This window comes from Procambarus clarkii, chromosome 52 (genome assembly GCF_040958095.1).
Source record: "Procambarus clarkii isolate CNS0578487 chromosome 52, FALCON_Pclarkii_2.0, whole genome shotgun sequence".
In the NCBI taxonomy this organism is placed as follows: Eukaryota; Metazoa; Arthropoda; class Malacostraca; order Decapoda; family Cambaridae; genus Procambarus; species Procambarus clarkii.
The window spans coordinates 28,101,243-28,114,928 of record NC_091201.1 but is presented as its reverse complement, the minus strand read 5'-3'; the positions used below and the strand labels follow the sequence as shown (position 1 = coordinate 28,114,928).

The window sequence follows — 13,686 nt, the reverse complement described above, 5'->3', positions numbered from 1 at the left end:
TTCCTCGCCAACCTATACTTCCGACATAGTCACCGCGACGTTCCTGCCAGATGATGACGGGCTCAGGAACCAAACCTTTTACACCAGAGGCTGACTTAGCTAGCACACCTCCCATTCTACTGCCGGGAGACGACGCATCCACTGATACTACCAGATTTACCGAAGACTTTACCACCCTTGCGCCCCCAGCCTCACAACTCCCCGAAAATGAAACTAGCTATCCCACTGGTGAAGAAGATGAGGTTACAGAATCTTATAACGCTACAGGATACATCACCCTTGGCTCGGAGGAGCCCTCGCTCACCACAACGTCCTTCACCACCATACCGTCCGATAATTTTACCGATGTTGGCTTTGGGGTGTCGACGACGGACACCACGCCGGCGGTTAACGCCACAGGCGAACCATTTACCACAATCCTACGATACCGTCGTAAGTGCCAATCGAGACGGCCACCCCACCGTCGTCCAGGCCTCCCGAGTACGAGGATACTGGAGGCCTGGCAGTCATCCACAGACTCAGCCTCGTCCACTACACCGCCAGGTTATGAGGACACTGGAGGTACAACACCCACTACAGATTACCGCCCTACAGATGGTTGGACAACTTCCTTCACACCAGACACTGAAAGACATCTTTCATCAACTATTACTGCGACAACGAAAGTTTATGTGAACATAACTACCGTGAGCATGGATGAATATGATGAGAACACCACGTCTCCTGCGCCTACTGATGAGTACAATGCAACCGTTACCGTGCCAGCCGGACATAACAAGAGTAGACGCCGTAAACGTGACAGTGAACGAGACACTGAGGGTGACAGAGGCTGGCCTGGCCCTGACTCCTGGACCGACACCTGTTTCATCCGTCCCCACATACACTGCCGCTCCCACACCCGCAACACATGTGACTATGCACGACAACATCTACCACATATATGCCACCATTTAATGAGTCACTCTTCATCACAGATGTGTTCTACAACGAGTCCTTCACGTCAGATTTTACTACGATTATTGATTCCACATTTACTACAGACTATACTCCAACTAATGTGTCCTACATCACGGATATGTCTGTATTTGATGATTCCTCTACGACACACCCAACATTGCTTGATGATTCCTTTACAACAGAACTATCAACTTATGACACATCTTTCACCAGTGAGTTTTTGTATCCTAATGAATCTTTCACCACAGCTAATACCTCCACAGTCACCCCACACTTCACGACAATATTCAGTTATGTCACAGAGAAGACGACAGGTCAGTGACACCTATACAGCCGACCAAACGACTCCGGACGATTACTACATTAAAATAAACGACACGTCTACAGCTGTAATGACGACGACTGAGAGCACGGTGGAGACGTCCAGTGTGTCCCTCCCGACCGAGGCGCCGCTGACGGACACTGCAGAGCCACTGACTGAGGGCCTCCCTGTCACTGAAGGAGGACCACAGACCTTAACAGTGACAAAGGTACAGACCGAGGCAGGAGTCACTACTGATGGTGAAGTTGATGAACCCTCCATTACACGCGCCTCTTCCACCACGCTGACAACTGGCTTAGTTGATGTATTCACCGTAGTCACTCAACCTCCACAAGATCTCGAGAATGTAACTATACCCGACTCCGAATTCCTGTATAATGCTTCCGTGAACGGGTTTAATATCACCTCAACAGCTATTTCTCCTGTAGCAACTGAGATTCCAGTCTTTCCAAAGCCTGAAGTGCCTTTGCTTCCTGCAACGAGTGAGTCTGCCACAGAGGTACCACCAACTCAGACTCCAGTCGGTACCACTGAGCCATCTGTTACTCCTCTTCCTCTTTTCCCTCTTACTACATCTACATCTGTCACCTTCACCACTGCGGCTCCCAACGTTACATTCCAGGTCCCGACGACACTCACTCCCACCTCCGTCGTGCCCGGCCTCGCCACTACGACGGAACCTGACGAGGACGACCACACCGCCAGCTCCAGCGTCGAGGAACCGGTCTTGGAGACGACATCTCAGAGACCAAGAGAACCTCCTACGACCCTCACAGACACCAGTGTGGTTCCCACGACCACCAGCACCACACGACCAACAGCCCTCACCCCCACAGAGACCCAAAGTGACCAGCCTCCAGCAGTGGCGTGTGGCACAGGCTTCTGCCTCAACGCTGGAATCTGTGTCTTCCGCGACGCTAACTTCTCAGTGAGTATTACCTGGCTTTAGCAGCCGTGGTTCACACACTTGAAGCTGAGACTTTATGACTGTTTACTCTCCTGTATATTTCCTCTGCCAGCTTCATGTTAAACTTATGATTTTTATTATTTTTTATTTAAAAATGTATTAACGAAATTCATTGGTATTTAAATTCAAAGATTCTTATGGAGAATTGTGTCGAAGAGATTTGAGCTACTTAGTGCAGCCACGTGTATAATATATATATGATGAAAGACCAGAAATGAAAGATCTAAGAGCAAATTACAATAATAAAATAGGGCAGGGAAGGATGGAGAGATTGTATATATATATATCTAGGCTGCCTCGTAACCCTTGACACTAAAAGAGAACCCCTTAACACGGTCCTGTGCCCTCCACAGTGTCAGTGTCCCTTCAACTACCGCGGCGCCTCCTGCGAGGTCTACTTCTACATCAACAAACCTTATTTCGTCGGTGCCTCCTACCTGGGCGTTTATGTCGGCAACATGTCGCTCCGTCGGGGCGTCCAGGTGAGTGTGTTGGTGTTGGGGGAAGTTCTCTTACGGCCTCTAACCCTATTTAAGCCCTGTAAGCATATGCATATTGAGCCTTCACTCTAGTCATATTTGACCGGAGGTCTCCAGTATCATTAAAAGCCTATTGCCTACGCCTGAAGTCTTAACATCTCCCTCTTCTCATCGCAGGTGTATGTGCAGTTCACCTCGCAGGACCCCAATGGCCTGGTGGCGTACAGCGAGGGCTCCAGCGACGCCTTCTTCATGCTGCTCCTCCGAAACTCCCTCTTGCAGTTCGTCTTCTCCTGCGGCCTCCAAACAGTGTCATTCCTGCAGGGCAACGATAAGCTCTCCAGGAACTACCTGACTGATGTCTCCGTCAGGTAGGTCTTCATTGGGACGCCAGAGACGAGAAATGAGTGAAACTAGTGAATTTCTGTGTATATGATGCTATGTATGTGCGTGTGATAGTGTGTATATGTATATGATGCTGTATTCGCATGTTATACTGTGTGTAAATATCCACTAGGAAACTGAAACGAAAGTTCCAAATGTTATACTGTGTATAATGCTCTATATGCATAATATACTGTGTATAATACTATATGCATGCTATACATATAGCATGGTTGGTCTACTTCTGGAGGCCTGGTCGAGGACAGGGCCGCGGGGACGCTAAGCCCCGAAATCATCTCAAGAAAACTTCAAGCTATACTGTTTATAATACTCTATATGCATGGTATACTGTGTATATTACTGTATATGTGTACATTATACTGTACATGCCTGAGAATATAAGCTTTCACTGGGTTATGCATTAATTATTACATAGCTTAACCCTCAAAAAGTCGTACTTTTCCAATTAAATGTCCAGCATGGACCTTACGAGTATTGTATCTATGTCTTCCAGAACACATGAAGCTCTAACAACCAGGATCTTACATATGGGTCTCTGATTGTCGGTATTTTAGTTGAGAGAATAATCACTCTGTCAGTAGTGGTCCCATTAATGAAGTTTTTATGCCCCAAAAAATTTCTTGTCTCACATTTTCACCTTATCTCTCTCTCGATCTTAATTCCTTTCTATCCTTCTCTCCTTCCTTACGTCTGCTTATCCATCCACATCTGTCTGTGTCAGCGGGAATGTTGGCCAGAGACGGACACTAATGTATGTGACAGTGTCAGACCACGGACACTCGTTCTGAAGGATGTATTAATATACGAAAGTACTTAAGGAAATTTCTGTTTCAATTTTCCTCCGTGTTCTGACACTGTCACATTTTTAATCACGTGTTTATTTTCGTGATATACACACACTAATGTATGTGTGTGTGTGTGTCGTCAGGATGTGGTGGACCCCCTACAGGCACGACGCTCCCTGGGGCCCCGGCATGTGCAGCGCCTCCATGCAGGTGAGCTTCACTTCTTCTCTCCTCCGTCAGGATGGTCATGAGTCCGGCTCAATCGTCAGGTTGGTAGTGAATGTCTTCAAAGGCGAGCTTCCTACTCCTATCCCTCGTCAGAAAGGTACCGGGTCTGCTCACAAGTAAGCATGGGTCTCCTTCAAGTATGTTTATTGAGATAAGCAAGAAATACATCTCAAAGGGATAGAGTAGCTTAGGCTATTTCTACCCCCCCTGGGTCTCCTCACTCCGCCAAGTCAAGAGCCGCGCATTATCCTTCTAAGTACCGGTTTACATTAAAGACACAGTAACTTCAGCCTGACCTCTCATATTTTCCTGTAATCATTTAAGAAAGTACGTCTCGTTTTTGCTTATATGTTCAAGTTCCGTATTTACTCAGACTACCTGGTATGTGTGTAAGAAATATTTATCAAAAGACGGCACCACACCAAATATGTGTGCGTATATATATATAGATGTATATGGAGTCAGGTGGTCAACTGAGGTGGATGGCGTGGTGTGTGCTCCCTCAGGTGAACGGGACGGCGCCAATATACAGCGAGCAGAGGTCGTCGAGCCCCTGGGTGCGCCTGGGGCTGCTGTACCTGGGCGGGCTGCCCTCCTCCTACTCCTCCCCGCTGGTGGTCAAGGCCGGCTTCCTCCCGAGGCTCAAGGGTTGTGTCTCCTTACTCGAGGTCAGACTCCACCACCACCTCGCTCCTCACTCACATCTTCACTCTTTAATAGAATAGTCACGCAATCTTATTTATGATATAGTTAGTCTTCGTACTTTTATAATAGACAAATACAATTATTTATTCCCGTTGAATCGTGCGGCGTGAATTGCATTGCATTTGGTTAAGCAAAATGAAATGCACATACTAAATATGCCTTGCAGGACATCAAAATTGATAAATTGTTTTTGGCACGATTTCAGTAGGTAATACATATGAAGTAATTTATGTGAGGTCATCCCTCCTTTGTACATCAACTTTGCCATCTTCCCAGACGTAATCTCTTCTCTTCTCTTCTCATATCAGGCTAAACTAGTCCCTATAGACATGCATGATGCCTCATTTCTTCTCTGGCACCTCCTTCCCCTCCCCCCAGCAGGTAAATTGTGCTCCCTCCTGCAGGTGAACGGGCGGGAGGTAGACACGTGGGTGTCGAGCGTGTCCGGGGAGCGTGTGGAGGAGTGCGGGTCGGCGCCGTGTCCCTCGGGCTCCTGCTACAACGGTGGCTCCTGCGTCCCGGGTCCCGCCCTCTGGTCATGCCGCTGCCCGCCAGGGTCAGTCCCACACTTACAACTCGGGGTAACGACGTTTCGGTCCGTCCTGGACCATTCTCACGTCGATAAGAATGAAACGTCGTCGTCCCTTCACTTTCTAGTTTGTGGTCTGGTCAATATATTTCAGCCACGTTATTGTGACTCATCGTCTGCAACTCTGGGTATTTTACGCCATAAATCACAGGGGGCAGCCACGAGTACAGGAACCAAGGCTATTACTTTTGCATCATCAAAGTACCCATATCATTTTACACAGGAACTTCGTAAAACTAGAGTATAAACATCTGTATCCATAAAAATAGAATCCCTTTCCGTATTGTCTGTCCAAAGTAACAGGCCAGACGCTTGGGATGACTCATTTCATAGGTCAGTCAAGGTCGGCCCCAGTGCCACTTTTTAAGAAATATCGACAATCTATAGTGACCCTCTTTCAATTATAATGAAGTCTGAAATCGGATATGTGTTTTTTTTGCAGAGTTTTGGCAGCTTTCAGTGCCTTGTAATAACTATTCTGAGAGAGGGAGGGAATTATCAGGAGAAAGCGCCAAGCCATTACGACTATATAGCACTTGGAAGCGGTCAGGATAAGGATTTGGGATGGGATGGGGGGGACAAGGAATGGTGCCCAACCACTTGGACAGTCGGGTATTGAACGCCGACCTGCATGAATCGAGACCATCTCTTCCGTCCAGCCCAAGTGGTTGATGATGAGTTATGACAAGAGGTGGATAGATGATGAAGGTAGATAGATGAGTTAATGAAAGCACAAGTTACTACGATGCGCTCTGCATGCTGCCTGAAACACCTTGCTACAGACTTTCAATGATTTATCAAACATTGTGACACTTGTATATCTCTCAACAATCAAGGTTATTACAATCAAACTCGCAGTGAGTGATTCGGAGCGCATTATTCGATAACTGTTAGCAGAACCGCCATATTAAGGAGAGATGAATATGTTGGTAACTGGAATGAGTACTCGCTTGATGAATCCCGTTGAGGAGCATGTTACAGCCCCGTGATGAGCACAGACGTCAGGTTAGAGGAAGGGCACTGGTGCCTGCCCGCCTGCAAGCAGCAGTAGGATCTAAAACCTGTACCGGAATCAACAATATGATGTCATAGTGACGTCACATACCTCCTGCACACCAAGTATATCAAATTCAAAATGTTATCTCTTATTTTCGTTGGATTACGATGTTAGTTTCGGCTGTTAGGCTAAATTATGTTAGGTTAAGTTGGAGTAAATTTGGTTAAGTTGGTCTGTTTATACTATAAACAAATTTTATAGAGCAGCGATGACGTAGGAGTACAAAGTTTTCTCAGGTCTTAGACCCTTCTCCCTCTAAGAGCGGGAAGCCAGGCGCTTCTCACCGTTGTCAACAGCTCGCGACACTCTGTGAACGTTGACAGTATTTTTAGCCGTCAGGTTTTCCGTCCGGGATTCCACACATAAAATTTGCATATGAAGATCATTATATTTCTTTGTTTTTTGATGTGCTTGAAATGTTATAGCACAAACACCGGGAGTGAAGTTCTCAGTATCACGTATAAACGGTTGTATTATTCCGCTCAATCTCCTCGACTTAGGGTTTATGTATTAAAACATGGTAAAACTCTAATAATTCAAAAAAATCAAATTCAAAAATCAAATGTTTATTCAGGTAAAATACATACATACAAGAGGTGATACAAAAATTTATAGATTTATAGATAGAGCTAGTACATACAATGCCTAAAGGCACTATTACGCAAAGCGTTTCGGGCAGAAAAAACATTAAAGACTAAAACTTAATACTGTGCTTATAGTATAATACTTATACTAATAATAATGTACTTGCCTACCATTAACATGCCTATGTCAGTGTTTAAATGAAATAACGTAGTGCCATATGAAATTATATTGGAAATTGCTAGGTGATTTACAGGACGGTCCATCTTCCATCGCTCTGACGCCTTTTGTAAATATACGCCAACCACAGCCGAGTGTCACTTGACCTGACGCTATATTTGCCCGCGAGAATATACCGGGCAGTAGATGGGTAACTCTCTCAGGTTGGTCAGGTCTAAGACAAGCATTCTACTCAATGTGTCTCAAGATAAGCAACGTTTGGGTGGCTGTGCTGAGAGAAGAGACTTTATAATTGGTTTTGTCCGGGACAGGAAGCATGTGTATTTATATGTTTTAGGGCTGTATCGAAGTTACCTCCTCACACCCAAAAAAAAAAAAAAAAGTCGAGACCAAATCTCTGCGGAAACCAAATCTCCAATTTCAGACTTGTTAAAATCGCAGGGGGGTCACTATTGGTATTGATATAGCTTAAAGAGTAGCACTGGACCCAACGCGATTGTCCTATGATACTCCTATACCCATGTGTCATCTTAGAAAGTTGGATGAGGCTAGCCCCAAGTGTCTGGCCTACATTCTTGGACATATAAAGAAAGAAACAGACATTCAAATTTTTAGCTATAGATATCCACGACAATTGTGTATGATAAGTGTGGCGAATGTTACCGCCAGACGACAGGATGTGTACCGTGTAACCTCTCCAGCCTCCAGTACGTCCTTTGTCACTCAAACGTACGACATTTCTGTACCTCGGCAACCCTGGGTGGAGCGCGTCCGGTACACAAAGTGTGCCGCTTTGTCTTGCGTTCTCAAGTCAACCCGTCCTCTTAAAAATGACGTCACTTTTCGCTGGTATGCGCACTATGGCCAAATTTGGATGTAATTTGAAATGAAATCGACTCACAAAAGGGACGTACTGTTCCGTTTTCTGTTTGAGTCGTCCGGCTTACTCGGCAAGCTTAGAAAAGGCAACTTTCCATTAACATTTTACATACCGTTTTGAAACTTTATGAGAATTTCCTGCCCACCTAACCTATCAGAGGACCCTTAACTTACTGTTGTTGAAAAAAAAAATCCCAAATTTATTTTCATTTTTTTTTTCATTTTCAAATTACGTCCAAATTCGGCCATACGGGCAAACGGTCAAAAGCGACGTTATTTTTAAGAGGACAGGTTGCTCAAAAATCGGCTTTGGATCGCGACAAAGCACAACACTACCAGCTTAAACCATTACATGTACACTTAACTGAAGCTCTGAATCTGTCTTGGGGGGCCTTGGCTCATCTCAATAGTCTCAATCTTGGCGCGTTATCCAATTCATTGACATATGATTTGCAATGAATTTGATAACGTGATGTGGACGCCATCCACATTGACAACGTAGTGTCATGTAGCAATATAACCAATCATATTTGTTTAAGCACTATAGGCCTTTTTCGAGATTGCTTGTGGACATGAATATGATATAATGTCTAACATACTAACAATTTAAAACACAAAATTTAGATAATTATTTAATCACTTTGATGGGTGATACATATAAATAAAAAAATATGCATAAATGGAAGATGTATATTAAAAAGGTAAGCATATACAGGCCTTTCATAGAGTCCGTATAATTATCTAGCTCTATTCGCAAACCTTCCCCAATACAGCAACGTAAATGTTGTAAGGGAAGGGAATTTTCAGTGGAAAAGTGCAGTGCACTTGAAAGGGGTCAGGGGTAAGGTTTTGGGATGGGACGGGGGGGGGGATGGAATGGTGCTCAACCACTTGGACAGTCGGGGGATTGAACGCCGACCTGCATGAAGCGAGACTGTCCCTCTACCGTCCAGTCCAAGTGGCTGGACGTATAAGTAAGTAATAAATGATAAGTAAATAAGCTTTGGGTAATTAGGCGAACCGATCCTCTTATTCTTCTTGACCTCTTGACCAGGTCACCTCTAGTCCCGACTGCCGATGTACCTGCGGTGATGTCGATTGATTGATGAAGATTAAACCACCCAAAAGGTGGCACGGGCATGAATAGCCCGTAAGTGGTGGCCCTTTGGAGCCATTACCAGTATCAAGAGATGATACTGGAGATCTGTGGAGGTGCGACTGCACCCTGCGTGACGGGAGATGTCTCCCGTTGTGGTGATGCCATCTTTGGAATTATGATCAGGTGTCCTTTCTGTAATCCTGATATTCTGGGAACTGGAGTTGTTATTAATAGAGGTGTTCATCTGTATGTTCTCCCTCGTAACTCCCTCATACTCAAAGAAGAGCGGCTATTGGCACAACTTACATTCATACATTTATTCAGATCTAATTTTGACTCACTTAGAATCATTTTTCTTGTAACGTTATCCTCCGAAGTAAAGTTTTTGTTACCAGCGAAAGTATTCAGTATTCAGAGTATTTATTAGAACTCCCCCTTCTAGTTCTATTATTATTACTTTTATAGATTATTTCACACTTCTTAAAATCAATATTGTGATCCTTTTCGCAACTCTGGTTTGCTACAACACTATTACTAGCTATGATTCTACATAAATAGTTTTCATATTACTATACACAATTTACTCTTATTTTTTAAATATTTTCCCAGGCAAAGCTAATGAGCAGTGACAAAATCAGTCGAGGAAGTCAATATGTGACCAAGCACACTGTTCCCTCTTGAATTCCGGCGACCCCCAACAGCCTTATGTCCGTCCCATACCCCAAGCCATTCACCATGCAAGGTTGGGTGAGGGCTAGCACTGAGTGTCTAGCTTACATCCTTAGACAAACTGACATTCTCTCCTATAGATTATGAGGGAGTTGTATATAAATACCCACGAAGAGAGAAATATTTGTGCTTCTTCAGAAGTACAAAAACATATTTTCATTGTTATTTTGTTATCTTTGTGTATTTTGTATAGTTGCCGGATATTTGTAAGTGTTGATGCATTGCAGGTACCACGGGGAGCTGTGTGAGCAGGCGGAGTGTAGGGGCGGCCAGGGCGGGCCCTGCCACAGTGGCCAGTGTATACCCACCCAACACGCCCACCCATTCTGCCTCTGCCCCACCCACCGCCACGGCCTCTACTGTGAACTGGGTAAGTTAGAGAAGATGTTACCCCCGAGCACCGCCAAGCATGGCGCCCGCCGCGGACACGCGCCGCCTCGTGGCGCGCCACCCATCCTGGCACACCAGAACCACACACACTTTTGATGGAGGCCAAAACCATCAGTAGTGTCAAAGCATTATAAGACAAAGAGTAGTGGGAAGACGGGACATCACGAGCGTAGCTCTCATCCTGTAATTACATTTAGGAAATTACACACACACACACACACACACACACACACACACACACACACACACACACACACACACACACACACACACACACACACACACACACACACACACACACACACATACATAGTGTGTGACTGTTCAGATCGTCCTCTCGAGCGTTCACAACATCACTAAAATGATGCACTAAATTGCCCGAACCTAACCTAACCGAGGACCCACGAATAGAAAACGGGACATCAACTCAATTTTACCAACCGCTATGATTTTTAGTACACATCTTTTTTTTTGTTTTGGCCTTAGAGGACCTATACATAAAATTGCAATGTACTATTCGAGAGTACAGATTGCATATGTAAGTTATCTGTCGTTGACAGCCAATCCCACACATCGGAAAATGTAGAAACAGCATCGTTTGACTGCTCTTGTGGAAGACGTGGTGGATGTCGCGTAACCCACAGGTCTAGTCGCGCCAGAACGATCAACAGTAGGATTGGTATATACAAGGAACATGTTTCTGTAGCCTAAGAAGTGGGGGGGCCCAAGGACTAGATCTCGCTCCCCGTAGACACCGAATAGGTAATCACATAACACGTCCACTTTTTGCTTCATTCCCAAAGTCCTTACAGTAGGCTACTTAGACCGGCAATCTGTTTTTTTTTATTATTATTATAACCCCAAGATAACATGATCACCTAATACTAAAAACGTATATCTCTTAAAACTATAAAAGTGTATATGATTTGTATATATATACTTAGAGGCCTAGTGCAATCATGTTTAAAAAATCGTGGGAAATAGAACAACGATTATGAGTTAAAGGAATTTGGAGAAACAACATTAGTTTGTACTATGGGAATGTGTGTGTCGTTAGGTAGTCTGCTGTATGTTATGTAGCCTTCTGTAAGGTAGGAAACTTACTGTGAGGTAGGAAGCTTACTGTGAGGTAGGAAGCTTACTGTGAGGTAGGAAGCTTACTGTGAGGTAGGAAGCTTACTGTAAGGTACGGAAGCTTACTGTGAGGTAGGAAGCTTACTGTGAGGTAGGAAGCTTACTGTGAGGTAGGAAGCTTACTGTGAGGTAGGAAGCTTACTGTGAGGTAGGAAGCTTACTGTGAGGTAGGAAGCTTACTGTGAGGTAGGAAGCTTACTGTGAGGTAGATAGCCTACTGTGACAATCGTTTCCCAAATTTTCTTAACAATCGTTTATGTCAAGCAGCCTAGACGTTATTGATATCACAGCCTAGATGTTGTTGATAGCACAGTCTAGACGTTGTTGATATCACAGTCTAGACGTTGTTGATATCACAGTCTAGACGTTGTTGATATCACAGTCTAGACGTTGTTGATATCACAGTCTAGACGATGTTGATATCACAGTCTAGACGTTGTTGATATCACAGTCTAGGCGTTGTTGATAGCACAGTCTAGACGTTGTTGATAGCACAGTCTAGACGTTGTTGATATCACAGTCTAGACGTTGTTGATATCACAGTCTAGACGTTGTTGATATCACAGTCTAGACGTTGTTTCAGTCTAAACGTTGCTGATATTGGTGTAGAGACTGTCTGCACGCCTATATCATTCATGCAGAGTGACAGACATTATTGCAGAATGTCTGTGAATATACTGGTGACGTTACAGCGTGTCTGTACATGGCTGCAAGGGTCTGGACCTAGGATGTTGCAATGTAGGTGTGTAATGTAACTGCCCCCTGGTACTGTAGTGGTGGGGTTGGTTGGTGGTGTTTCAGAACGCGTGGTGGAGCGGCCGTCCTACGCTGGCACCGTCGAGGGCTACAGCTCCTATTCTCTCTACCGTCTCAGCTACGATGTCACGCACTCCATCGCTCTCAGGTAGCTGGACGCACTCGCTGGCGTGTTCTATGCACTCGAGTCACGCTTCATGCACTCTCATGCGTGTTCTATGCACTTGGTCACGATTCATGCGCTCTCAGGCGTGTTCTCTGCACTCGGTCACGGTTCACGCACTCTCAGGCGTGTTCTATGCACTCGGCCACTCTTCACGCACTCTCAGGCGTGTTCTATGCACTCGGTCACGCTTCATGCACTCTCAGACGTGTTCTCTGCACTCGGTCATCCTTCACGCACTCTCAGGCGTGTTCTATGCACTCAGGTATGCACGACGTTCTCACGCATGCAAATGATTGCACTCAGGTCTGCTCAATGGCCTTATGCACTCAAGTGTGATCCTTGCACTCACGTATGCTAGACATACTCCGGTATGATTGATGTCCTTAATTTTGTATGCTTACACACTCTGGCATTCTTGACGCACTTAAAATAGAATAGAATCGACGCACTCAGATATGATCGATATATCAAAGCACACCCACACGACGCACTTCGGAACTATCGACGTACACATGTATATTCAACACAGGTAAAATATAATCGACGCACTCTAGCATCCTTGACGCACTCTCTACTACTCAAGCATCGATTTCATAATATATTTATTTTGTATCTAAAGATACCAGTCAGCCTCAGTGGTCACGAACGGTGTGCTTTGACCTCTAATGACCCCCTTATATGAACCGTCATGGTCCTATACATGACGTCTTTCGCATGTAAACATTGTGTAGATGGGGGTCAAATGTGACGTCACGCCACGCTGCCACGTGTTGCATGTAAACATTGTGTAGATGGGGGTCAACTGTGACGTCACGCCACGCTGCCACGTGTTGCATGTAAACATTGTGTAGATGGAGGTCAAATGTGACGTCACGCCACGCTGCCACGTGTTGCATGTAAACATTGTATAGAGGGGGGTCAAATATGACGTCACGCCACGCTGCCATGTGTTGCATGTAAACATTGTGTAGATGGCAGTCAAATGTGACGTCACGCCACCCTGCCACGTGTTGCATGTAAACATTGTGTAGATGGCAGTCAACTGTGACGTCACGCCACGCTGCCACGTGTTGCATGTAAACATTGTGTAGATGGCGGTCAACTGACACTATGTTTTAAGTCAACTCCGGTACAGATCACTATTCACATCTCACACAGTTGATATAATGGACAGCGGCCCCTGACGCTCACTGTAACAATGTTGATACACTGCCCCTTACTCAACACTCTCATAAGATACACTGCCCCTTACTCATCACCCTCACAAGATACACTGC

General features: G+C 45.1%; 1 protein-coding gene across 1 annotated transcript; it reads left to right on the top strand.

Annotated features, from left to right (window-relative positions):
• Positions 1–50: 50 nt before the first annotated feature.
• On the top strand, positions 51–4,868 carry LOC123763721 (mucin-2). Its single transcript, XM_045751038.2, has 5 exons — positions 51–2,207; positions 2,600–2,728; positions 2,903–3,096; positions 4,059–4,125; positions 4,650–4,868. The coding sequence occupies exons 1-5, from the start codon at positions 51–53 to the stop codon at positions 4,866–4,868; spliced, it is 2,766 nt and encodes a 921-aa protein (XP_045606994.2).
• Positions 4,869–13,686: the final 8,818 nt, after the last annotated feature.

What these genes read in the sequence shown, in the direction of transcription:
- LOC123763721 (XM_045751038.2), top strand. Translation starts at nt 51, where the DNA reads ATGATGACGGGCTCAGGAACCAAACCTTTTACACCAGAGGCTGACTTA. An exon ending in TCCGCGACGCTAACTTCTCA is followed by an intron (nt 2,208 to 2,599) that starts GTGAGTATTACC and finishes TGCCCTCCACAG; the next exon opens with TGTCAGTGTCCCTTCAACTA. An exon ending in TGTGCAGCGCCTCCATGCAG is followed by an intron (nt 4,126 to 4,649) that starts GTGAGCTTCACT and finishes GTGCTCCCTCAG; the next exon opens with GTGAACGGGACGGCGCCAAT.